This window comes from Salvelinus alpinus, chromosome 4, assembly GCF_045679555.1.
Source record: "Salvelinus alpinus chromosome 4, SLU_Salpinus.1, whole genome shotgun sequence".
NCBI lineage: Eukaryota > Metazoa > Chordata > Actinopteri > Salmoniformes > Salmonidae > Salvelinus > Salvelinus alpinus.
The window spans coordinates 19,961,006-19,984,264 of NC_092089.1; the positions used below are offsets into that span (position 1 = coordinate 19,961,006).

The 23,259-nt window shown below is 46.6% G+C and overlaps 2 protein-coding genes across 2 annotated transcripts in view; one reads left to right on the forward strand and one right to left on the reverse strand.

The window, feature by feature from the left end:
* Positions 1 to 1,193: 1,193 nt before the first annotated feature.
* On the forward strand, positions 1,194 to 16,141 carry LOC139572445 (coiled-coil domain-containing protein 12-like). The gene is made up of 7 exons (XM_071395195.1): positions 1,194 to 1,238; positions 1,844 to 1,920; positions 6,349 to 6,428; positions 8,009 to 8,070; positions 8,283 to 8,317; positions 8,425 to 8,501; positions 15,628 to 16,141. Exons 1-7 carry the CDS (start codon positions 1,194 to 1,196, stop codon positions 15,708 to 15,710), a joined length of 459 nt encoding a protein of 152 aa, XP_071251296.1. The 3' UTR covers positions 15,711 to 16,141.
* Positions 16,142 to 16,223: 82 nt separating this feature from the next.
* Positions 16,224 to 23,259, reverse strand: part of LOC139572978 (kinesin-like protein KIFC3) — a 39,790-nt gene continuing 32,754 nt past the window's right edge. Inside the window, exons 11-20 of the mRNA XM_071395899.1 lie at positions 23,067 to 23,214; positions 22,639 to 22,769; positions 22,274 to 22,385; positions 21,962 to 22,146; positions 21,678 to 21,782; positions 21,382 to 21,512; positions 21,011 to 21,131; positions 20,300 to 20,429; positions 19,771 to 20,000; positions 16,224 to 19,476 (exon numbers count right to left, since the gene is read on the reverse strand). Of these exons, the coding sequence (XP_071252000.1) occupies positions 19,345 to 19,476; positions 19,771 to 20,000; positions 20,300 to 20,429; positions 21,011 to 21,131; positions 21,382 to 21,512; positions 21,678 to 21,782; positions 21,962 to 22,146; positions 22,274 to 22,385; positions 22,639 to 22,769; positions 23,067 to 23,214 (1,425 nt within the window). The 3' untranslated portion in view covers positions 16,224 to 19,344. The remainder of the gene's footprint in view (positions 19,477 to 19,770; positions 20,001 to 20,299; positions 20,430 to 21,010; positions 21,132 to 21,381; positions 21,513 to 21,677; positions 21,783 to 21,961; positions 22,147 to 22,273; positions 22,386 to 22,638; positions 22,770 to 23,066; positions 23,215 to 23,259) is intronic.

Sequence of the window (23,259 nt, forward strand, 5' to 3'; positions counted from 1 at the left end):
GCCATTTGGGGAATTTTAAATTCTCCCTGACTGCTTTTTTTGGAGGTTGTTAGTTCTCAAAGATTATCTTATTAAAACATACATACATACTACTGTTCAAACGTTTGGCGTCACTTAGACATTTCCTTGTTTTCCATGAAAACATACATGATAATAGTTGCAAAATTAATAGGAAATATAGTCAAGACGTTGACAAGGTTATAAATAATGTTTTTTTATTTTATTTATCGAAATAATAGGGTCCTTCAAACTTTTGCTTTCGTCAAAGAATCCTCCATTTGCAGCAATTACAGCCTTCCAGACCTTTGGCATTCCAGTAATCTGAAGTGATTTCCCCCCATGCTTCCTGAAGCACCTCCCACAAGCTGGATTGGCTTGATGGGCACTTATGTACCATACGGTCAAGCTGCTCCCACAACAGCTCAATAGGGTTGAGATCCGGTGACTGTCCTGGCCACTCCATTATAGACAGAATACCAGCTGACTGCTTCTTCCCTTAATAGTTATTGCATAGTTTGGAGCTGTGCGTTGGGTCATTGTCCTGTTGTAGGAGGAAATTGGCTCCAATTAAGTGCTGTCTACAGGGCGTTGCAAAATGGAGTGATAGCCTTCCATCTTCAAGATCCCTTTTACCCTGTACAAATCTCCCACTTTACCATCACCAAAGCACCCCCAGACCATCACATTGCCTCCACAATGTTTGACAGATGGCGTCAAGCACTCCTCCAGCATCTTTTCTGCGTCTCACGAATGTTCTTCTGTGTGATCTGAACACCTCAAACTTAGATGTCTGTCCATAACACATTTTTCCAATCTTCCTCTGTCCAGTGTCTGTTGTTTTGCCCATCTTAATCTTTTCTTTTTATTGGCCAGTCTGAGATATGGCTTTTTCTTTGCAACTCTGCCTAGAAGGCCAGCATCCCAGAGTCGCCTCTTCACTGTTGACGTTGAGTACTATTTAATGAAGCTGCCAGTTGAGGACTTGTGAGGCGTCTGTTTCTCAAACTAGACACTCTAATGTAGTTGTACTCTTGCTCAGTTGTGTACAGGGGCCTCCCACTCTTTCTATTCCAGTTAGAGTCAGTTTGCGCTGTTCTGTGAAGGGAGTAGTACACAGCGTTGTACGAGATCTTCAGTTTCTTGGCAATTTCTCGCATGGAATAGCCTTCATTTCTCAGAACAGGAATAGACTGATGAGTTTCAGAAGAAAGTCCTTTGTTTCACGCCCTTTTGAGCCGGTAATCAAACCCACATGCTGATGCTCCAGATACTCAATTAGTCTAAAGAAGGACCGTTTTATTGCTTCTTTAATCAGCACAACTTTTCAGCTCTGCTAACATCATTGCAAAAGGGTTTTCTAATGATCAATTAGCCTTTTTAAAATGATAAACGTGGATTAGCTAACACAACGTGCCATTGGAACACAGGAGTGATGGTTGCTGATAATGGGCCTCTGTATGCCTATGTAGATATTCCATTTGAAAAAATCTGCCGTTTCCAGCTACAATAGTCATTTACAACATTAACAATGTCTACACTGTATTTCTGATCAATTTGATATTTTAATGGACAAAAATGTACTTTTCTTTCAAGGACATTTCTAAGTGACCCCAAACTTTTGAATGGTAGTGAATATATGAGGTCCATTATCTTTTCTACATACTTTATATCTGGTTTTAGTAATTTAAGTTTACACTGAAAATATTTGACCATCCTAAAAAGTATATAATTATTTTGCAGTGGCGGCCATGATTTAGCAGCGTTGCTGCTAACGGCTCTGCTAAATGCACACTGTAACCCGGTGTTTTGTCACCTCAGTAGCCCGGTGTTTGTCACCTGACAGGTGAGAGATGGAGAGGACGGGGAGCCAGACAGGAAGAGGGACCGGGCCGAGGAGGAAGCTGAAGAGCAGCGACACAGGTTAGTTTCTCCTGGGTCCTTTTCATTAGTACGGAAAACAAAAACAAGCATTTCATGTTGGACAAGTTCAGGTTGTCCTTCAGGTAGTTTGTCTGTTATTGTTCCAGATGGGTGCCTATAGTGAATTAGACCAAGGTCTCCAAATGCACCTCATCCTCCCAGTCAGGTGTCCTGTGTTCAGTGTTTACTCTGGGTTGGAGCAGGTGTCCTCTGTTCAGTGTTTACTCTGGGTTGGAGCAGGTGTCCTCTGTTCAGTGTTTACTCTGGGTTGGAGCAGGTGTCCTCTGTTCAGTGTTTACTCTGGGTTGGAGCAGGTGTCCTCTGTTCAGTGTTTACTCTGGGTTGGAGCAGGTGTCCTGTGTTAAACAATAGCTGCACAAATATCCTGCAGCTGACTGGACTCTGTTTCAGCAGCAGGAACAAGAGCAGCCATCTCTTCCTCCCTCCCTCCTACACGACAGACGCTTTTCCCCCATTGTTTATGTTTAATGATAGTCCAGGCAGCGCTGGGCTGGCAGTGCACACAGGCTGGCCATTGCAAATCCCTCTGCTGCATTCCAAATGGCACACTATCCCCTATTTAGTGCACTGCTTTTGATAAGAGCCCTATGGGTGCCGTGTGGGATGCAGCCTGGGTTTGTGTGTTTTGTTTTGTGGGTCAAACTCAGGAAGTACTTCTGAAGAGAGTGGAAGAGTACTGGCCGTGGTATGGACGCTGGTTACAAACACTTTGCTTCTTGGAAAATGTTTTTTTCCACCCCTCTGTTAGTCTTCTGAGAGCGATATCTTGTGACCAGCCTTGTAGTTATTAAAATTTCATGGGAGCTCAGATTGCAGAACAGCGGTATCAAAGACCAAGATGGTTGTGATGCAGCAAATGTGGCTGTCCTCAAAGTCTTCCTGTTGCTTTCATGTAGCCTGATCGATTATGAACAGTTCCGTTTTTTCCCCCATTTTCTGACCACTAGGGCCAGCCTGTAGGTTACTGCTACGGTACTGTAGGTCCATGGAAAATACAGTGCATTCTGAAAGTATTCAGACCCCTTGACTTTTCCCCCATTTTATTACATTACAGCCTTTTTCTTAAATTGGTATAAAAATTTAAAATCCTTATCTACACACACTACCCCATAATGACAAGGCAAAAACAGGTTTGTAGAAATGTTGGTAAGTTTATTAAAAATTAAACATTGAAATATCATGTTTTATATAAGTATTCAGACCCTTTAGACAGTACTTTGTTTAAACACCTTTGGCAGCGATTACAGCCTCAAGTCTTCTTGGGTATGACTCTACAAGCTTGACACACCTGTATTTTGGGAGTTTCTCCCATTCTTCTCTGCAGATCCTCTCAAGCTCTGTCAGGTTGGATGGGGAGCGTCGCTGCACAGCTATTTTCAGGTCTCTCCAGAGATGTTCGATCAGGTTCAAGTCTGGGGTCTGGCTGGGCCACTCAAGGACATTCAGAGACTTGTCCCCAAGCCACTCCTGCGTTGTCCTGTTGGAAGGTAAACCTTCGCCCCAGTCTGAGGTCCTGAGTGCTCTAGAGCAGGTTTTCATCAAGAATCTCTCTGTACTTTGCTCCGTTCATCTTTCCCTCGATCCTGACTAGTCTCCCAGTCCCTGCCGCTGATAAACATCCCCACAGCCTGATGCTGCCACCACCATGCTTCACCGTAGGGATGGTACCAGGTTTCCTCCAGAAGTGACGCTTGGCATTCAGGCCAAAGAGTTCAATCTTGGTTCTCATGGTCTGAGAGTCCTTTAGGTGCTCCAAGCGGGCTGTCATGTGCCTTTTTACTAAGGAGTGGCTTCCGTCTGGCCATTCTACTATGAAGGCCTGATTTGGTGGAGTGCTGCAGAGATGTTTGTCCTTCTGGAAGGTTCTCCAATCTTCACAGAGGAACTTTAGAGCTCTGTCAGAGTGACCATCGGGTTCTTGGTCACCTCCCCGACCAAGGCCCTTCTCCCCCGATTGCTCAATTTGGCCGGGCGGCCAGCTCTAGGAAGAGTCTTGGTGGTTCCAAACTTCTTTCATTTTTAAGAATGATGGAGGTCACTGTGTTCTTGGGGACCTTCAATGCTGCAGAAATGTTTTGGTACTCTTCCCCAGATCTGTGCCTCTACGGACAATTCCTTCGACCTCATGGTTTGGTTTTTGCTCTGACATGCACTGTCAACTGTGGGACCCCATATAGACAGGTATGTTCCCTTCCAAATCATGTCCAATCAGTTGAATTTACCACAGGTGGACTCCAATCAAGTTGTAGAAACATCTGAAGGATGATCAATGGAAACAGGATGCACCTGAGATCAATTTAGAGTTTAACAGCAAAGGTTCTGAATACTTACATAAGGTATTTCTGTTTTTTATTCTTAATATATTTGCGAACCTGTTTTCACTTTGTCATTACGGGGTATTGTGTAGGTTGATGAGGGGAAACAATGAAGCAATTTTAGAATAAGGCTGTAACGTAACAAAATGTGGAAAATGTCAAGGCGTCTGAATACTTTTCGAATGCACTGTAGCTCTGAGCTGACTGCTTTGAGCTGTGGTGGACCAGAGTATGACAGCATTCCAGCCTGGATCCACACAAGTATTGACCTGCCTGTTGGTTGACTGCTAGCTCTGATAGATGCCTCATCCCCAACAGGCCCTCTGCTGTCTCCTCCAGCTAACCTAGCCTACATCTCAACACCCAGACCTATCCCCAACAGGCCCTCTGCTGTCTCCTCCAGCTACCTTATAGCCTACATCTCAACACCCAGACCTATCCCCAACAGACTCTCTGCTGTCTCCTCCAGCTACCTTATAGCCTACATCTCAACACCCAGACCTATCCCCAACAGGCTCTCTGCTGTCTCCTCCAGCTACCTTATAGCCTACATCTCAACACCCAGACCTATCCCCAACAGGCTCTCTGCTGTCTCCTCCAGCTACCTTATAGCCTACATCTCAACACCCAGACCTATCCCCAACAGGCCCTCTGCTGTCTCCTCCAGCTAACCGAGCCTACATCTCAACTAATGGTTAGAGCTGACAAGGTAGAAATCTGTCGTGCTGCCCCTGAACAAGGCAGTTAATCAACATCCACGTCTTCGGCGCCCGGGGAACAGTGGGTTAAGGCAGCCTCCCGCACCTCTCTGATTCAGAGGGGTTGGGTTAAATGCAGAAGACACATTTCAGTTGAAGGCATTCAGTTGTACAACTGACTAGGTATCCCCGTTTCAACACTGATCCATGCTCAGATCACTGTTCACTCCCTCAGGAGGAATCCCTATTCAAAGTCATGTTCTCAGGCTGTGTTCCCAATGGTGCACTATTCCCTATATAGTGCACTACTCTTGACCAGGGCCCTCTATAGAGAATAGGGTGATTTGGGATGCATACATTGAAGGTTGGGTTTTCTCCTGTCTTTGGGCTCAATCTGTCTATTCTACACAGATGTCATCCAAGCTCGCTAAGAATTCCACCAAGAGGGCCCTTGATGATAGATGACAATCTATCGTAGCATGTGGGACACCAGCTCTCTCCTCAGCTGTTATCTACTGTGCTGGAGACAGACTAACCCATTGAGCAGATGGCGCATGCTAATGAGATGTGTTCAACAGAATAAAGGGAGGCCTTATTCCCTGGCTGGTATAGTAACCTCCAGAGATGACAAACTGTAGCTGTGTTTGGGGATAGACCTGTAGACTGTCTCCTCTCCTCAGGTTCCTCAGCTGGTTCTGGAGTAGGACCTAATACATTTGGTTTAGGCCTGTAGACTGTCTCCTCTCCTCAGGTTCCTCAGCTGGTTCTGTAGTAGGATCTAATACATTTGGTTTAGGCCTGTAGACTGTCTCCTCTCCTCAGGTCCCTCAGCTGGTTCTGTAGTAGGATCTAATACATTTGGTTTAGACCTGTAGACTGCCTCCTCTCCTCAGGTTCCTCAGCTGGTTCTGTAGTAGGACCTAATACATTTGGTTTAGACCTGTAGACTGCCTTCTCTCCTCAGGTCCCTCAGCTGGTTCTGGAGTAGGACCTAATACATTTGGTTTAGACCTGTAGACTGTCTCCTCTCCTCAGGTCCCTCAGCTGGTTCTGTAGTAGGACCTAATACATTTGGTTTAGACCTGTAGACTGTCTCCTCTCCTCAGGTTCCTCAGCTGGTTCTGGAGTAGGACCTAATACATTTGGTGTAGACTGTCTCCTCTCCTCAGGTTCCTCAGCTGGTTCTGGAGTAGGACCTAATACATTTGGTGTAGACTGTCTCCTCTCCTCAGGTTCCTCAGCTGGTTCTGGAGTAGGACCTAATACATGTGGCTACACTGCCACCACCTGGTGCTTTACCATACTCTCACTCTCTCACACACACACCTGCTTATAGTATAGCTTATGGGTATAAACCAATGCACAGCAGTAAAGCCAGGGTTTGTGTTGAGTAGAGAGCTGAAGCTGAGGAACTACACCCCAGAGGATGAAGAGCTGAAGGAGAGACAGGTGCCCAAGGCCAAACCTGCTTCAGGTGAGACATCTGAAGTGATGAGGAGTTATCTCCAGAGAGTAGCTTGGGGAAGGCACTGCTGTGGTGATGATGATGAGTACATACAGTACCAGTCAAAAGTTTGGACACGCCTACTCATTTTTCTTTATTTTTACTATTTTATACATTGTAGAATAATAGTGAAGACTACAAAACTATGAAATAACACACATGGAATCATGTAGTAACCAAAAAAGTGTTAAACAAATCAAAATATATTTTACATTTGAGATTCTTCGAAGTAGCCACCCTTTGCCTTGATGACAGCTTTGCACACTCTTGGCATTGAAGAGCCAGTTTCAATTAACAGGTGTGCCTTGTTAATTTGTGGAATTTCTTTCCTTTTTAATGTGTTTGAGACATTCAGTTGTGTTGTGACAAGGTAGGGGTGGTATACAGAAGATAGCCCTATTTGATAAAAGACCAAGTCCATATTATGGCAAGAACAGTTCAAATAAGCAAAGAGAAACAACAATCAAGCGCAATGATGAAACTGGCTCTCATGAGGACCTCCACAGGAATGGAAGACCCAGAATTCCCTCTGCTGCAGAGGATAAGTTAGTTACCAGCAGAAATTGCATCCCAAATAAATGCTTCACAGAGTTCAAGTAACAGACACATCTTAACATCAACTGTTCAGAGGAGACTGTGTGAATCAGGCCTTCATGGTCGAATTGCTGCAAAGAAACCACTAATAAAGGACACCAGTAAGAAAAAGAGACTTGCTTCGGCCAAGAAACACGAGCAATGGACATTAGTGGTGTCCTTTGGTCTGATGAGTTCAAATTTGAGATTTTTGGTTCCAACCGCCGTGTTTTTGTGAGACGCAGAGTAGGTGAACGGATTATCTCCGCGTGTGTGGTTCCCACCGTGAAGCATGGAGGAGGAGGTGTGATGGTGTGGGGGTGCTTTGCTGGTGACACTGTCAGTGATTTATTTAGAATTCAAGGCACATTTAACCAGCATGGCTACAACAGCATTCTGCAGCGATACGCGATCCCATTTGGTTTGTGCTTAGTGGGACTATCATTTGTTTTTCAACAGGACAATGACCCAACACACCTCCAGGCTGTGTAAGGGCTATTTTACCAAGAAGGAGAGTGATGGAGTGCTGCATCAGATGACCTGGCCTCCACAATCACCCGACCTCAACCCAATTGAGATAGTTTGGGATGAGTTGGACCGCATAGTGAAGGAAAAGCAGCCAACAAGTGCTCAGCATATGTGGGAACTCCTTCAAGACTGTTGAAAAAGCATTCCTCCTGAAGCTGGTTGAGAGAATGCCAAGAGTGTGCAAAGCTGTCATCAAGGCAACGGGTGGCTACTTTGAAGAACCTAACATTTTCAAATATATATTTTGATTTGTTTAACACGTTTTTGGCTACTACATGATTCCATGTGTTATTTCATAGTTTTGATGTCTTCACTATTATTCTACAAAGTAGAAAATAGTAAAAAATAAAGAAAAACCCTTGAATGAGTAGGTGTGTCTAAACTTTTGACTGGTACTGTAACTATTACAGGATGCAGCTGTACATAAGACATGCTTTGTGTTATTCCAGTGGAGGAGAAAGTGAAGGAGCAGCTAGATGCAGCTAAACCAGAGTCTGTCATTGAAGAAGTGGTAAGTAGTGATCTTTAAATAGTTCAAATATCCAAAGCCCTCTGGGATAAGTTAGTAGATAGCCTACTGTTTGATTAGTGTTCATGTTAAGTTTCCACCATTTTAAATACATGTGATCATATAAGGTGAATGCACCAATTTGTAAGTCGCTCTGGATAAGAGCGTCTGCTAAATGACTTAAATGTAAATGTAAAATCATATTTCCTCCATAGGATTTGGCCAACCTAGCCCCCAGGAAACCTGACTGGTAAGACATTTTAACTAAGACGTTATACTTCATAGTATAACAAGTATAATTCTTGGTTAATTTCCCTGTGCCTTGTTGTGATCTAATGTCCTGTTTCTGATTTGAAGGGATTTGAAACGAGACGTGGCGAAGAAGCTGGAGAAGCTTGAGAGGAGAACACAGAAGGCCATCGCTGAACTTATCCGTGAGTGTTTGTTATTGTATTAAATACAGGGAATGTGTGCTGGGACCAGATATGACTGGTCTGAACATGGAGTTACTGACTGTATCAGACTATATATGACTGGTCTGAACATGGAGTTACTGACTGCATCAGACTATATATGACTGGTCTGAACATGGAGTTACTGACTGCATCAGACTATATATGACTGGTCTGAACATGGAGTTACTGACTGTATCAGACTATATATGACTGGTCTGAACATGGAGTTACTGACTGTATCAGACTATATATGACTGGTCTGAACATGGAGTTACTGACTGTATCAGACTAATTGCTCTGTGGATTCCAGAGTCCAGGGAGGCTTGATGCCACTTGACATAATTGATGTGATTCCTCTACTCCTCCTGTGATCTCCATTCTCAGAATAGATCTGGCTTTGGCCCACATATTCCATCAGAAAGCACCCAGGGATAGATTCAGTCTGGAGGGGCTGTAAAACTATCTAAAATGGGCCATTCCAGGTGTTTTGTTGTGAAATAATAAACACAGTAGGAGCTAAAAACAATGGAGAATACATGGTGACAGCAGCTTTGGCACTACAGTTATGTCTCCTCTACGCCAGTTAGCATGGTGACAGCAGCTTTGGCACTACAGTTATGTCTCCTCTACGCCAGTTAGCATGGTGACAGCAGCTTTGGCACTACAGTTATGTCTCCCCTACGCCAGTTAGCATGGTGACAGCAGCTTTGGCACTACAGTTATGTCTCCTCTACGCCAGTTAGCATGGTGACAGCAGCTTTGGCACTACAGTTATGTCTCCTCTACGCCAGTTAGCATGGTGACAGCAGCTTTGGCACTACAGTTATGTCTCCTCTACGCCAGTTAGCATGGTGACAGCAGCTTTGGCACTACAGTTATGTCTCCCCTACGCCAGTTAGCATGGTGACAGCAGCTTTGGCACTACAGTTATGTCTCCTCTACGCCAGTTAGCATGGTGACAGCAGCTTTGGCACTACAGTTATGTCTCCTCTACGCCAGTTAGCATGGTGACAGCAGCTTTGGCACTACAGTTATGTCTCCCCTACGCCAGTTAGCATGGTGACAGCAGCTTTGGCACTACAGTTATGTCTCCCCTACGCCAGTTAGCATGGTGACAGCAGCTTTGGCACTACAGTTATGTCTCCCCTACGCCAGTTAGCATGGTGACAGCAGCTTTGGCACTACAGTTATGTCTCCTCTACGCCAGTTAGCATGGTGACAGCAGCTTTGGCACTACAGTTATGTCTCCTCTACGCCAGTTAGCATGGTGACAGCAGCTTTGGCACTACAGTTATGTCTCCTCTACGCCAGTTAGCATGGTGACAGCAGCTTTGGCACTACAGTTATGTCTCCTCTACGCCAGTTAGCATGGTGACAGCAGCTTTGGCACTACAGTTATGTCTCCTCTACGCCAGTTAGCATGGTGACAGCAGCTTTGGCACTACAGTTATGTCTCCTCTACGCCAGTTAGCATGGTGACAGCAGCTTTGGCACTACAGTTATGTCTCCTCTACGCCAGTTAGCATGGTGACAGCAGCTTTGGCACTACAGTTATGTCTCCTCTACGCCAGTTAGCATGGTGACAGCAGCTTTGGCACTACAGTTATGTCTCCTCTACGCCAGTTAGCATGGTGACAGCAGCTTTGGCACTACAGTTATGTTTCCTCTACGCCAGTTAGCATGGTGACAGCAGCTTTGGCACTACAGTTATGTCTCCTCTACGCCAGTTAGCATGGTGACAGCAGCTTTGGCACTACAGTTATGTCTCCTCTACGCCAGTTAGCATGGTGACAGCAGCTTTGGCACTACAGTTATGTCTCCTCTACGCCAGTTAGCATGGTGACAGCAGCTTTGGCACTACAGTTATGTCTCCTCTACGCCAGTTAGCATGGTGACAGCAGCTTTGGCACTACAGTTATGTCTCCTCTACGCCAGTTAGCATGGTGACAGCAGCTTTGGCACTACAGTTATGTCTCCTCTACGCCAGTTAGCATGGTGACAGCAGCTTTGGCACTACAGTTATGTCTCCTCTACGCCAGTTAGCATGGTGACAGCAGCTTTGGCACTACAGTTATGTCTCCTCTACGCCAGTTAGCATGGTGACAGCAGCTTTGGCACTACAGTTATGTCTCCTCTACGCCAGTTAGCATGGTGACAGCAGCTTTGGCACTACAGTTATGTCTCCTCTACGCCAGTTAGCATGGTGACAGCAGCTTTGGCACTACAGTTATGTCTCCTCTACGCCAGTTAGCATGGTGACAGCAGCTTTGGCACTACAGTTATGTCTCCCCTACGCCAGTTAGCATGGTGACAGCAGCTTTGGCACTACAGTTATGTCTCCTCTACGCCAGTTAGCATGGTGACAGCAGCTTTGGCACTACAGTTATGTCTCCCCTACGCCAGTTAGCATGGTGACAGCAGCTTTGGCACTACAGTTATGTCTCCTCTACGCCAGTTAGCATGGTGACAGCAGCTTTGGCACTACAGTTATGTCTCCTCTACGCCAGTTAGCATGGTGACAGCAGCTTTGGCACTACAGTTATGTCTCCTCTACGCCAGTTAGCATGGTGACAGCAGCTTTGGCACTACAGTTATGTCTCCTCTACGCCAGTTAGCATGGTGACAGCAGCTTTGGCACTACAGTTATGTCTCCTCTACGCCAGTTAGCATGGTGACAGCAGCTTTGGCACTACAGTTATGTCTCCTCTACGCCAGTTAGCATGGTGACAGCAGCTTTGGCACTACAGTTATGTCTCCTCTACGCCAGTTAGCATGGTGACAGCAGCTTTGGCACTACAGTTATGTCTCCTCTACGCCAGTTAGCATGGTGACAGCAGCTTTGGCACTACAGTTATGTCTCCTCTACGCCAGTTAGCATGGTGACAGCAGCTTTGGCACTACAGTTATGTCTCCTCTACGCCAGTTAGCATGGTGACAGCAGCTTTGGCACTACAGTTATGTCTCCTCTACGCCAGTTAGCATGGTGACAGCAGCTTTGGCACTACAGTTATGTCTCCCCTACGCCAGTTAGCATGGTGACAGCAGCTTTGGCACTACAGTTATGTCTCCTCTACGCCAGTTAGCATGGTGACAGCAGCTTTGGCACTACAGTTATGTCTCCTCTACGCCAGTTAGCATGGTGACAGCAGCTTTGGCACTACAGTTATGTCTCCTCTACGCCAGTTAACATGGTGACAGCAGCTTTGGCACTACAGTTATGTCTCCTCTACGCCAGTTAGCATGGTGACAGCAGCTTTGGCACTACAGTTATGTCTCCTCTACGCCAGTTAGCATGGTGACAGCAGCTTTGGCACTACAGTTATGTCTCCTCTACGCCAGTTAGCATGGTGACAGCAGCTTTGGCACTACAGTTATGTCTCCCCTACGCCAGTTAGCATGGTGACAGCAGCTTTGGCACTACAGTTATGTCTCCTCTACGCCAGTTAACATGGTGACAGCAGCTTTGGCACTACAGTTATGTCTCCTCTACGCCAGTTAGCATGGTGACAGCAGCTTTGGCACTACAGTTATGTCTCCTCTACGCCAGTTAGCATGGTGACAGCAGCTTTGGCACTACAGTTATGTCTCCCCTACGCCAGTTAGCATGGTGACAGCAGCTTTGGCACTACAGTTATGTCTCCCCTACGCCAGTTAGCATGGTGACAGCAGCTTTGGCACTACAGTTATGTCTCCTCTACGCCAGTTAGCATGGTGACAGCAGCTTTGGCACTACAGTTATGTCTCCTCTACGCCAGTTAGCATGGTGACAGCAGCTTTGGCACTACAGTTATGTCTCCCCTACGCCAGTTAGCATGGTGACAGCAGCTTTGGCACTACAGTTATGTCTCCTCTACGCCAGTTAGCATGGTGACAGCAGCTTTGGCACTACAGTTATGTCTCCTCTACGCCAGTTAGCATGGTGACAGCAGCTTTGGCACTACAGTTATGTCTCCCCTACGCCAGTTAGCATGGTGACAGCAGCTTTGGCACTACAGTTATGTCTCCTCTACGCCAGTTAACATGGTGACAGCAGCTTTGGCACTACAGTTATGTCTCCTCTACGCCAGTTAGCATGGTGACAGCAGCTTTGGCACTACAGTTATGTCTCCTCTACGCCAGTTAGCATGGTGACAGCAGCTTTGGCACTACAGTTATGTCTCCCCTACGCCAGTTAGCATGGTGACAGCAGCTTTGGCACTACAGTTATGTCTCCCCTACGCCAGTTAGCATGGTGACAGCAGCTTTGGCACTACAGTTATGTCTCCCCTACGCCAGTTAGCATGGTGACAGCAGCTTTGGCACTACAGTTATGTCTCCCCTACGCCAGTTAGCATGGTGACAGCAGCTTTGGCACTACAGTTATGTCTCCTCTACGCCAGTTAGCATGGTGACAGCAGCTTTGGCACTACAGTTATGTCTCCTCTACGCCAGTTAGCATGGTGACAGCAGCTTTGGCACTACAGTTATGTCTCCTCTACGCCAGTTAGCATGGTGACAGCAGCTTTGGCACTACAGTTATGTCTCCTCTACGCCAGTTAGCATGGTGACAGCAGCTTTGGCACTACAGTTATGTCTCCTCTACGCCAGTTAGCATGGTGACAGCAGCTTTGGCACTACAGTTATGTCTCCCCTACGCCAGTTAGCATGGTGACAGCAGCTTTGGCACTACAGTTATGTCTCCTCTACGCCAGTTAGCATGGTGACAGCAGCTTTGGCACTACAGTTATGTCTCCTCTACGCCAGTTAGCATGGTGACAGCAGCTTTGGCACTACAGTTATGTCTCCTCTACGCCAGTTAGCATGGTGACAGCAGCTTTGGCACTACAGTTATGTCTCCTCTACGCCAGTTAGCATGGTGACAGCAGCTTTGGCACTACAGTTATGTCTCCTCTACGCCAGTTAGCATGGTGACAGCAGCTTTGGCACTACAGTTATGTCTCCTCTACGCCAGTTAGCATGGTGACAGCAGCTTTGGCACTACAGTTATGTCTCCTCTACGCCAGTTAGCATGGTGACAGCAGCTTTGGCACTACAGTTATGTCTCCCCTACGCCAGTTAGCATGGTGACAGCAGCTTTGGCACTACAGTTATGTCTCCTCTACGCCAGTTAGCATGGTGACAGCAGCTTTGGCACTACAGTTATGTCTCCTCTACGCCAGTTAGCATGGTGACAGCAGCTTTGGCACTACAGTTATGTCTCCTCTACGCCAGTTAGCATGGTGACAGCAGCTTTGGCACTACAGTTATGTCTCCTCTACGCCAGTTAGCATGGTGACAGCAGCTTTGGCACTACAGTTATGTCTCCTCTACGCCAGTTAGCATGGTGACAGCAGCTTTGGCACTACAGTTATGTCTCCCCTACGCCAGTTAGCATGGTGACAGCAGCTTTGGCACTACAGTTATGTCTCCTCTACGCCAGTTAACATGGTGACAGCAGCTTTGGCACTACAGTTATGTCTCCTCTACGCCAGTTAGCATGGTGACAGCAGCTTTGGCACTACAGTTATGTCTCCTCTACGCCAGTTAGCATGGTGACAGCAGCTTTGGCACTACAGTTATGTCTCCCCTACGCCAGTTAGCATGGTGACAGCAGCTTTGGCACTACAGTTATGTCTCCCCTACGCCAGTTAGCATGGTGACAGCAGCTTTGGCACTACAGTTATGTCTCCTCTACGCCAGTTAGCATGGTGACAGCAGCTTTGGCACTACAGTTATGTCTCCTCTACGCCAGTTAGCATGGTGACAGCAGCTTTGGCACTACAGTTATGTCTCCCCTACGCCAGTTAGCATGGTGACAGCAGCTTTGGCACTACAGTTATGTCTCCTCTACGCCAGTTAGCATGGTGACAGCAGCTTTGGCACTACAGTTATGTCTCCTCTACGCCAGTTAGCATGGTGACAGCAGCTTTGGCACTACAGTTATATCTCCTCTACGCCAGTTAGCATGGTGACAGCAGCTTTGGCACTACAGTTATGTCTCCCCTACGCCAGTTAGCATGGTGACAGCAGCTTTGGCACTACAGTTATGTCTCCCCTACGCCAGTTAGCATGGTGACAGCAGCTTTGGCACTACAGTTATGTCTCCCCTACGCCAGTTAGCATGGTGACAGCAGCTTTGGCACTACAGTTATGTCTCCTCTACGCCAGTTAGCATGGTGACAGCAGCTTTGGCACTACAGTTATGTCTCCTCTACGCCAGTTAGCATGGTGACAGCAGCTTTGGCACTACAGTTATGTCTCCTCTACGCCAGTTAGCATGGTGACAGCAGCTTTGGCACTACAGTTATGTCTCCCCTACGCCAGTTAGCATGGTGACAGCAGCTTTGGCACTACAGTTATGTCTCCCCTACGCCAGTTAGCATGGTGACAGCAGCTTTGGCACTACAGTTATGTCTCCTCTACGCCAGTTAGCATGGTGACAGCAGCTTTGGCACTACAGTTATGTCTCCTCTACGCCAGTTAGCATGGTGACAGCAGCTTTGGCACTACAGTTATGTCTCCCCTACGCCAGTTAGCATGGTGACAGCAGCTTTGGCACTACAGTTATGTCTCCTCTACGCCAGTTAGCATGGTGACAGCAGCTTTGGCACTACAGTTATGTCTCCTCTACGCCAGTTAGCATGGTGACAGCAGCTTTGGCACTACAGTTATGTCTCCCCTACGCCAGTTAGCATGGTGACAGCAGCTTTGGCACTACAGTTATGTCTCCCCTACGCCAGTTAGCATGGTGACAGCAGCTTTGGCACTACAGTTATGTCTCCTCTACGCCAGTTAGCATGGTGACAGCAGCTTTGGCACTACAGTTATGTCTCCCCTACGCCAGTTAGCATGGTGACAGCAGCTTTGGCACTACAGTTATGTCTCCTCTACGCCAGTTAGCATGGTGACAGCAGCTTTGGCACTACAGTTATGTCTCCTCTACGCCAGTTAGCATGGTGACAGCAGCTTTGGCACTACAGTTATGTCTCCTCTACGCCAGTTAGCATGGTGACAGCAGCTTTGGCACTACAGTTATGTCTCCTCTACGCCAGTTAGCTCATCTGTATTTTGTGCAACACCCTTTTGTGAACTGTGTGTGTGTGTGTGTGTGTGTGTGTGTGTCCAGGTGATCGTCTGAAAGGCAGCGAGGAGGAGCTGGCTGGAGCTGTGGGAGCCATAGGGGTCACAGCAGAGGGGGACTCGGACTGACCCCTTCATCCAGAGACACACCGCGCGGTCCTGGATCTGACCCTACCAATGTTCCTGTTCTGTACAGCTGAATGTTTGTTGTGGGAATCGGAGACTTTTGGTTTCCGTAGCTGTTAAAGCTACTTGGGGAGTGTGAATATGCCAATTAGATATGTCACCTTGATGACTTCTCAACTCTAGTCCTAGGACGCGTCACAAATGACACCCTATTCCCTGTATAGTGCACTACTTTTGACAAGTAGTGTGCTAGATAGGGAGTAGGGTGCCATTTGGGATGCAGAGCCTGTGTGAAAGTCCGACCAGACTGTGTCAGTGTAGTGCTAGCTAGAGGATCATTGGGGACTGTTGTAAACAGCTGTTGGAAGGATCGTCTGTTATTCATGCATCTTTTTAATTCTATTTTTCCAGTAAAATGATTTGGATTTTCCCAACGTTTGTGTCTTGTGTCCTTTTCTGTTGAGACTTTGAAATATTATGTACAGTAGACAACACAGAATGAGTTCCCCCACATTCTTTAAAATTCCAGATTTATTTGTAAAATCAGCTGAAAACTGATCCTTAACCAATCAGATTGTAAAGTGACCCTAATCCACTTGTATAATAAGTTACTGCAACAGGAAAAGTATTGCTACTCTAATTAAAAGATACTATTAACTCAACAGTTGACTGTCAGGTTCAACTAAGATGGAAAACAGATTACAATGAACAAAGACATTTTTGGTATGATGATATTTCATTATTTATACATCTAAAGCACCTAAATTGGCCTGAAAATAACAAAACTATTTATTTCACAAAGTGCTTCCCACCAGTCCCCCAAACACACCAACGTTTCTCTATCAAAGGAGGCTACAGATGTAGGATCTTAATTTGAGCCAGGTTGCTACAGCAGGAAAATAATCCTGTAGCAACAGGAGATGTGGATTATAATTAATGGACATTTTTTGTAAGGGTTGATTACATTGTTCATAATGGAAAATCAAGTCGTAAATGGAAATTACAAATGTTATGTTTCCTGCAACAGGGTGATCTAAGATCCTACATCTGTATTGCACATATTATAACAGCACTTTGTTATTTATCATATTGTCACACATGGCTAGCTACCTACTTCACTCTCGATCTGCGTCCCAAATAGCACCCCTGGACCCATAGGGTCCTGGTCAGAAGTAGGGTACTATATAGGGAACAGGGTACCATTTGGGACGCAAAGAGGTAATTGCTCACTTCACTGAAAGCCAGTGAATTAGGCCGTATGAGAGATACGATAACACTCACAAACCGCTTTTTCCAACTTCACAACAATGACACATTTTGTGATAGAGGTCATCATTGAAAGTAGGTATAGCCTTCACTCTGGTCCATGGAGTTAACATGCCCCCTGCTGAGACTTCAGCAAGCCACACTAACACTCTGGTCCATGGAGTTAATAACATGCCCCCTGCTGAGACTTCAGCAAGCCACGCTAACACTCTGGTCCATGGAGTTAACATGCCCCCTGCTGAGACTTCAGCAAGCCACGCTAACACTCTGGTCCACGGAGTTTACATGCCCCCTGCTGAGACTTCAGCAAGCCACGCTAACACTGATACTGAGACTACCTGAAGGTAGCCACACTAACACCCTGGACCAGAGACTACCTGAAGGTAGCCACACTAACACCCTGGACCAGAGACTACCCGAAGGTAGCCACACTAACACCCTGGACCAGAGACTACCTGAAGGTAGCCACACTAACACCCTGGACCAGAGACTACCTGAAGGTAGCCACACTAACACCCTGGACCAGAGACTACCTGAAGGTAGCTGTACTAACACCCTGGACCAGAGACTACCTGAAGGTAGCCGCACTAACACCCTGGACCAGAGACTACCTGAAGGTAGCTGTACTAACACCCTGGACCAGAGACTACCTGAAGGTAGCCGCACTAACACCCTGGACCAGAGACTACCTGAAGGTAGCCACACTAACACCCTGGACCAGAGACTACCTGAAGGTAGCCACACTAACACCCTGGACCAGAGACTACCTGAAGGTAGCCACACTAACACCCTGGACCAGAGACTACCTGAAGGTAGCTGTACTAACACCCTGGACCAGAGACTACCTGAAGGTAGCTGTACTAACACCCTGGACCAGAGACTACCTGAAGGTAGCCGCACTAACACCCTGGACCAGAGACTACCTGAAGGTAGCCACAGTAACACCCTGGACCAGAGCTAGTACAGCCCAATCCATCACTTACACAACACTCAGATTGATCCTACACACTACAGTACCTTTTTAAGATAGGCCATGTCTATATTGGAATCAAAAAAGCTCACGTGTTATCATATAGAAGATATAGATAGATTGTTAATACTGCAAGAATAGAACAGAACACGTGTCTACTGTGACACTCCTCTCTTGGAGAACATATTTGATTAAGATGCAACATCTCTAAGCATTGTGATGGTGGAAATAGCATTCAAGGCCTGTATTCCCAAAATGTCTCTGAGTTGAAGTGCTGATCTAGGATCAGTTTTGCCTCTCAGGTCATAATGAAGACGATTATAATAACTACAGGGAGTTCCTGATCGTAGACCAGCACTCATATTCTGAGATGCTTGAAACATACAACCCCTGATGAAGAATTCCTGGCAATTCAGTCAAAGGAAACAGCATTTGTTGTTTAGTTGTGGTTCTAGTAGGAAGTTTCAAAGGTAGAGGTTGTCTTGGCACTCGGGTTAGTGTGTTGTTGATGATGATGTCATACTGGTTGGTGCATCATGCAGATGAGCTGATGACACGGGCCTTTTCTGAGCAGCAGCAGACAGGAGACAGTAGAGACTTCTTATCTGAGCAGCAGCAGACAGGAGACAGTAGAGACTTCTTATCTGAGCAGCAGCAGACAGGAGACAGTAGAGACTTCTTATCTGAGCAGCAGCAGACAGGAGACAGTAGAGACTTCTTATCTGAGCAGCAGCAGACAGGAGACAGTAGAGACTTCTTATCTGAACAGCAGCATACAGGAGACAGTAGAGACTTCTTATCTGAACAGCAGCATACAGGAGACAGTAGAGACTTCTTATCTGAGCAGCAGCAGACAGGAGACAGTAGAGACTTCTTATCTGAACAGCAGCAGACAGGAGACAGTAGAGACTTCTTATCTGAGCAGCAGCAGACAGGAGACAGTAGAGACTTCTTATCTGAGCAGCAGCAGACAGGAGACAGTAGAGACTTCTTATCTGAGCAGCAGCAGACAGGAGACAGTAGAGACTTCTTATCTGAACAGCAGCAGACAGGAGACAGTAGAGACTTCTTATCTGAGCAGCAGCAGACAGGAGACAGTAGAGACTTCTTATCTGAACATGAGCAGACAGGAGACAGTAGAGCTTTCTTATCTGAACAGGAGCAGACAGGAGACTGACTGACTGATAAACAGACTGATAGATTGACTGACTGGCTGGCTGGCTGGCTGACTGACTGACTGACTGGCGAACTGATGGACAGACTGATAGACTGACTGGCTGACTGGGCAGAGGGGGTTGTTTGTTGTTGTTGATGTATTTGGTTGGCTGTGTGTCTGTTGAGTCCCTGGAGTCCTGGTTGTCCATGGGAACAGGAAGTTGGATGATTTCAGGAAGGGGAGTTCTAGTCACACTGATGGCTTCCCCCTCCTCTCTGTATCTTCCTGGCTGCAGGCCCCAGCTCCACCTTACAAACCCTCTCAGCAAACTTCAGAGAACACATGGTCTCTCCCACGTTACTCTCCAGAGCAGACACCTGGAGGAGGACCAGAGGATCAGAGAGAGGACACTTCCTGACAGATATGACAGTATAATCAGTGTATTTGATGTACTGTACTGTATGTTGTGTAAGCCAGGCTGCACCACCATAGCCTAGTTGTCTTGTAATGTGTAGGCTAAATACAGTATGGACTTCTCCATTCAGAATGCTTTTTAGTCCAGGACAAGGCTTAATGTCCGGGAAGTCAGCTCTATGAGTATACATATAGATGGAGATACAGACATTATAATCTGTGTGTATCAGACGTACTGTACTGTCGTGAGTCCCTACCTGCACCACCATGGCTGTCTTGTTGCCCTTGCCCAGTGAGTCCTGCAGCAGGTATGTGAGGCGACTGTTTCTGAAGGGGATGTGTTTCTCCTTCCCCCTCAGAGCCTGGATGACGTCCCCCAGAGCCAGCAGGGAGCGGTTGATGTTCTGGGCCTCCTTCAGCCTCTCTCCCTCAGCTCCTGACTTCCAGACCCTCTCAGAGCCAGCCAGGTCCACCAGGTTCAACTTGCCTGCAGATGTCACGAAAAAATCACCCGTTAACGTAACATTTTCTGGTCCCTTGAATTGTGTCAATATTTGGAACCGGCCCACTTGCCAAATGAGTAGCGCACCCCGGACAAAACACACCTTGCCGACGAACGGTGAAAAGCAGCGGGTGTCGATGAACGGTGGTGATTCAGCATGTAGAATCGCGGGGAAATTAACATAAATTGACAGCCACTGTTCTGATCACAGGCAATAGGACAGCCACCTGCTGCTTCTAACGGTTAGTTGGCACTGTGTGTCCCGTCTCTACGGTGTGACGTACCTGTGGTCTTGGCCCCGCTGGCCAGGTCAGTCCCCAGCACAGTGATCATGAGGAGGGCATGGGAACGAGAGCTGTGCTGGTTCATCTGGGTCCCGAAGGTGATCCTGTTACGACGCGCCTGCGCCAGAAGCTACACAGGAAGTGACAGAGTTAATGGTACGGTGATATAGAACTATAGGAAACTTGCACGTACTTTCATATGATTGTATACACTTTCCCATTACAGTAAATGAACCATTAGGGTTCTAATGGAGATGTGTGGCTCAGTAGGAAGAGCATGGCTCTCGCAACGCCAGGATTGTGGGTTCTATTCCCTGGGAAACCCATACGTAAACCCATTCGTAAACCCATACGTAAACCCATTCGTAAACCCATACGTAAACCCATACGTAAAATGTTTGCCCGGATGACTGTAAGTTGCTTTGGATAAATGCGTCTGTTAAATGGCATATACAGTATATTAAATGATTATTAAATTTGAGGTTGAAAAGTCAAAGAAGTTATCTATTGATATAGTTGGAGAAATCAGTCTCACTGAAAAAAGTATACAGTTGCAAAATTCCGGTAATTCTAGCCCCAAATTCCCAGATTTTCCAGAAATCATGTTTGGAAGATTCTACCAATCAGCAGGGAATTAGCAGGAAATCCCTGGAATTTGGGGAAAGTTACCAGGACTTTCACCCTAAGAAAAATAAATGTGAGTCTCCTCACTTTCTTGATGTGTTGGAAGCTCTTAACCTCTATGAGCCTGAGTCCAGGGACGTGCAGCTGTCCTGTTCCGTCTGGGTTGATCTTAATGTCCAGCTTCTCTCCATCCTTACTCAGCAGGTCTCTGGGGACAGAACAGGAACAGGAAGTTAGAAAGTCGCTCTATTGTCAGTTTATCATAACACTAATACTAACTTAAAGCACTTTTCATATATTTAAGTCCTAGGCCTCATTTACAACTATAAAACAATATAGTAGCACACATATAAAACGGAAGATTCGAATAATGAATAATAAAACATGTCACCACTTCTAAATGCCGGGATATTTTTCTGCCAGCCATTGAGAGGGAAGGAAAGCAGCTGGGAAGTTACCTGAGCACCTCGTTGTAGATCTCCACAGAGCTGACAGTCACGGTGTACGTCCACATGTCCTTCCTGTCCTCTATCTCACTAAACAGGTGTTTCAGAGCACGCTGGTTGATGCCTGGGTTCTCTGTGCTGCCCTGACGACAACAAAGGATGGAGATTTTGATACAACGAGTCAATTTCAATCAAATACTCAGTCTTATTTCTCATTACAATCTGTGGTAACACTTTATATGAAGGCTAAGGACTTCAACACATTTATAAACCGTACATTACACATTGGTATCAGCGCTACAACATACCTCCATGGTGTAGGTCTTCCCAGAGCCAGTCTGCCCATAGGCAAAGATGCAGACGTGATATCCATCTATACAGGATGTCACAAGGGGCTCGATCTCCTGGAAGACCTTAGACACAGTAGAAAACCAAAGGTTAGCGAGTGTGTATCGTTCACAGTCACTGCTGTTTTTGAGTCACACCACAGAAACTGAAATACCACCCCTGAGCCATCATGGCGTCCACTCATTTAAATAGATAGAGAAGTGACAGCACTGTGTCTCGTAATGGAGGCTGAGTTTCTCAGTACCTCTTCCTGAGTGGCCTGAGGGTGGAAGACACGGTCCAGCTCAAAGTTATGGCTGCGGCCCTGCCCTTTCAGCACGGAGAGAGCTGATTCGTTGTTGGGGTCCGTGGTTACCACCACCGATTGGCCCTCCTCATGCTGGTCCTCCTTCAGAACCGGCTTCACACGGCACAGCACACGGATGTTGCCTAGCAACAATGACAGTTTATTTTAATAATGATACAGCCTCATATATAATTTTCTTTTTTATCAACAGAACAAAGAGGCTCCCTCCTCCAGTCGTCTTTCCTTCATCTGGACGTTGTTTCACCATACCTTTGAGCTCGACCAGCTGCTCGTGGTACTTCCTCCGCAGTGCCACCTCCTTCCTGTACTTCTCCAGGAGGTCCTTGTTGGCCTCCGACATCTCACTCACAGCTGCTGATATCTACACAGACAGGCCAGAGATCAACGGTGAACACACACCACACCTTTTGAGCTTGGCCTCAATGTTATATCTTTACTGTTACTTTGGGACATCGTTTTGTCTTTACATCTTTTCTACTGCCTTCTGTTTGTTTTTTATCTCTTTCATTTGATTGATTTACAGTTTTGTGGGTTTAAATTGCACTTTAAATAAAGTTTGATTTGATTTGACTTGAAACAACGCTGGGTAATCCAGCAGCAGTGTTTTGTGGGACCTGTTTCTTGGCGTCGGTGATGGCTGCTCCGTAGAAGTCGGAGAAGTTGCGGACCTGGCTCCTCAGGCTGGCGTAGTCTGTCTTCATGGTGCGCAGGGTCGGAGGGAGCGCTGTCAGACGCTTCTGCAGGTCTGCCATAGGACGGACACACACACACACACACACACACACACACACACACACACACACACACACACACACACACACACACACACACACACACACACACACACACACACACACACACACACACACACACACACACACACAGAAAGAAAGAGAGACTGTCACAGATGCTCAATGGTGATGTGATGAGCATGAAGCACAACATCGTATGAATCAACAGCACTCCCAGATTCAACAAGCCCATCATAGCATATCTGCACAGCCTGTAGAAGCTTCTGAAGGTTGTATTAGATGGGACTCACTAAAGAACTGGTCCTGCAGGCTCTGGAAGTGTTCTACGGAGCAGGTCGCTGCAGCCTTTACAGCCTCCTCCTTCTTCTCCTCCAGGTGACCTATCTCCTTCAGCAGTTCCTCCTGCAGTACACTGATCTCCCGCTCGTACGCTGCAATCTGGGAGAGGCAGGCCCATTCACATTCAGCATATGATGATGAGGT

Bases quoted from the DNA above. Each gene is read 5' to 3' on its own strand.
- LOC139572445 (XM_071395195.1), top strand. From the start codon at position 1,194: ATGAGTTTCAGAAGAAAGTCCTTTGTTTCACGCCCTTTTGAGCCG. The intron at 6,429-8,008 runs GTGAGACATCTG...GTGTTATTCCAG, and splicing joins CAAGGCCAAACCTGCTTCAG to TGGAGGAGAAAGTGAAGGAG. The intron at 8,502-15,627 runs GTGAGTGTTTGT...GTGTGTGTCCAG, and splicing joins GGCCATCGCTGAACTTATCC to GTGATCGTCTGAAAGGCAGC.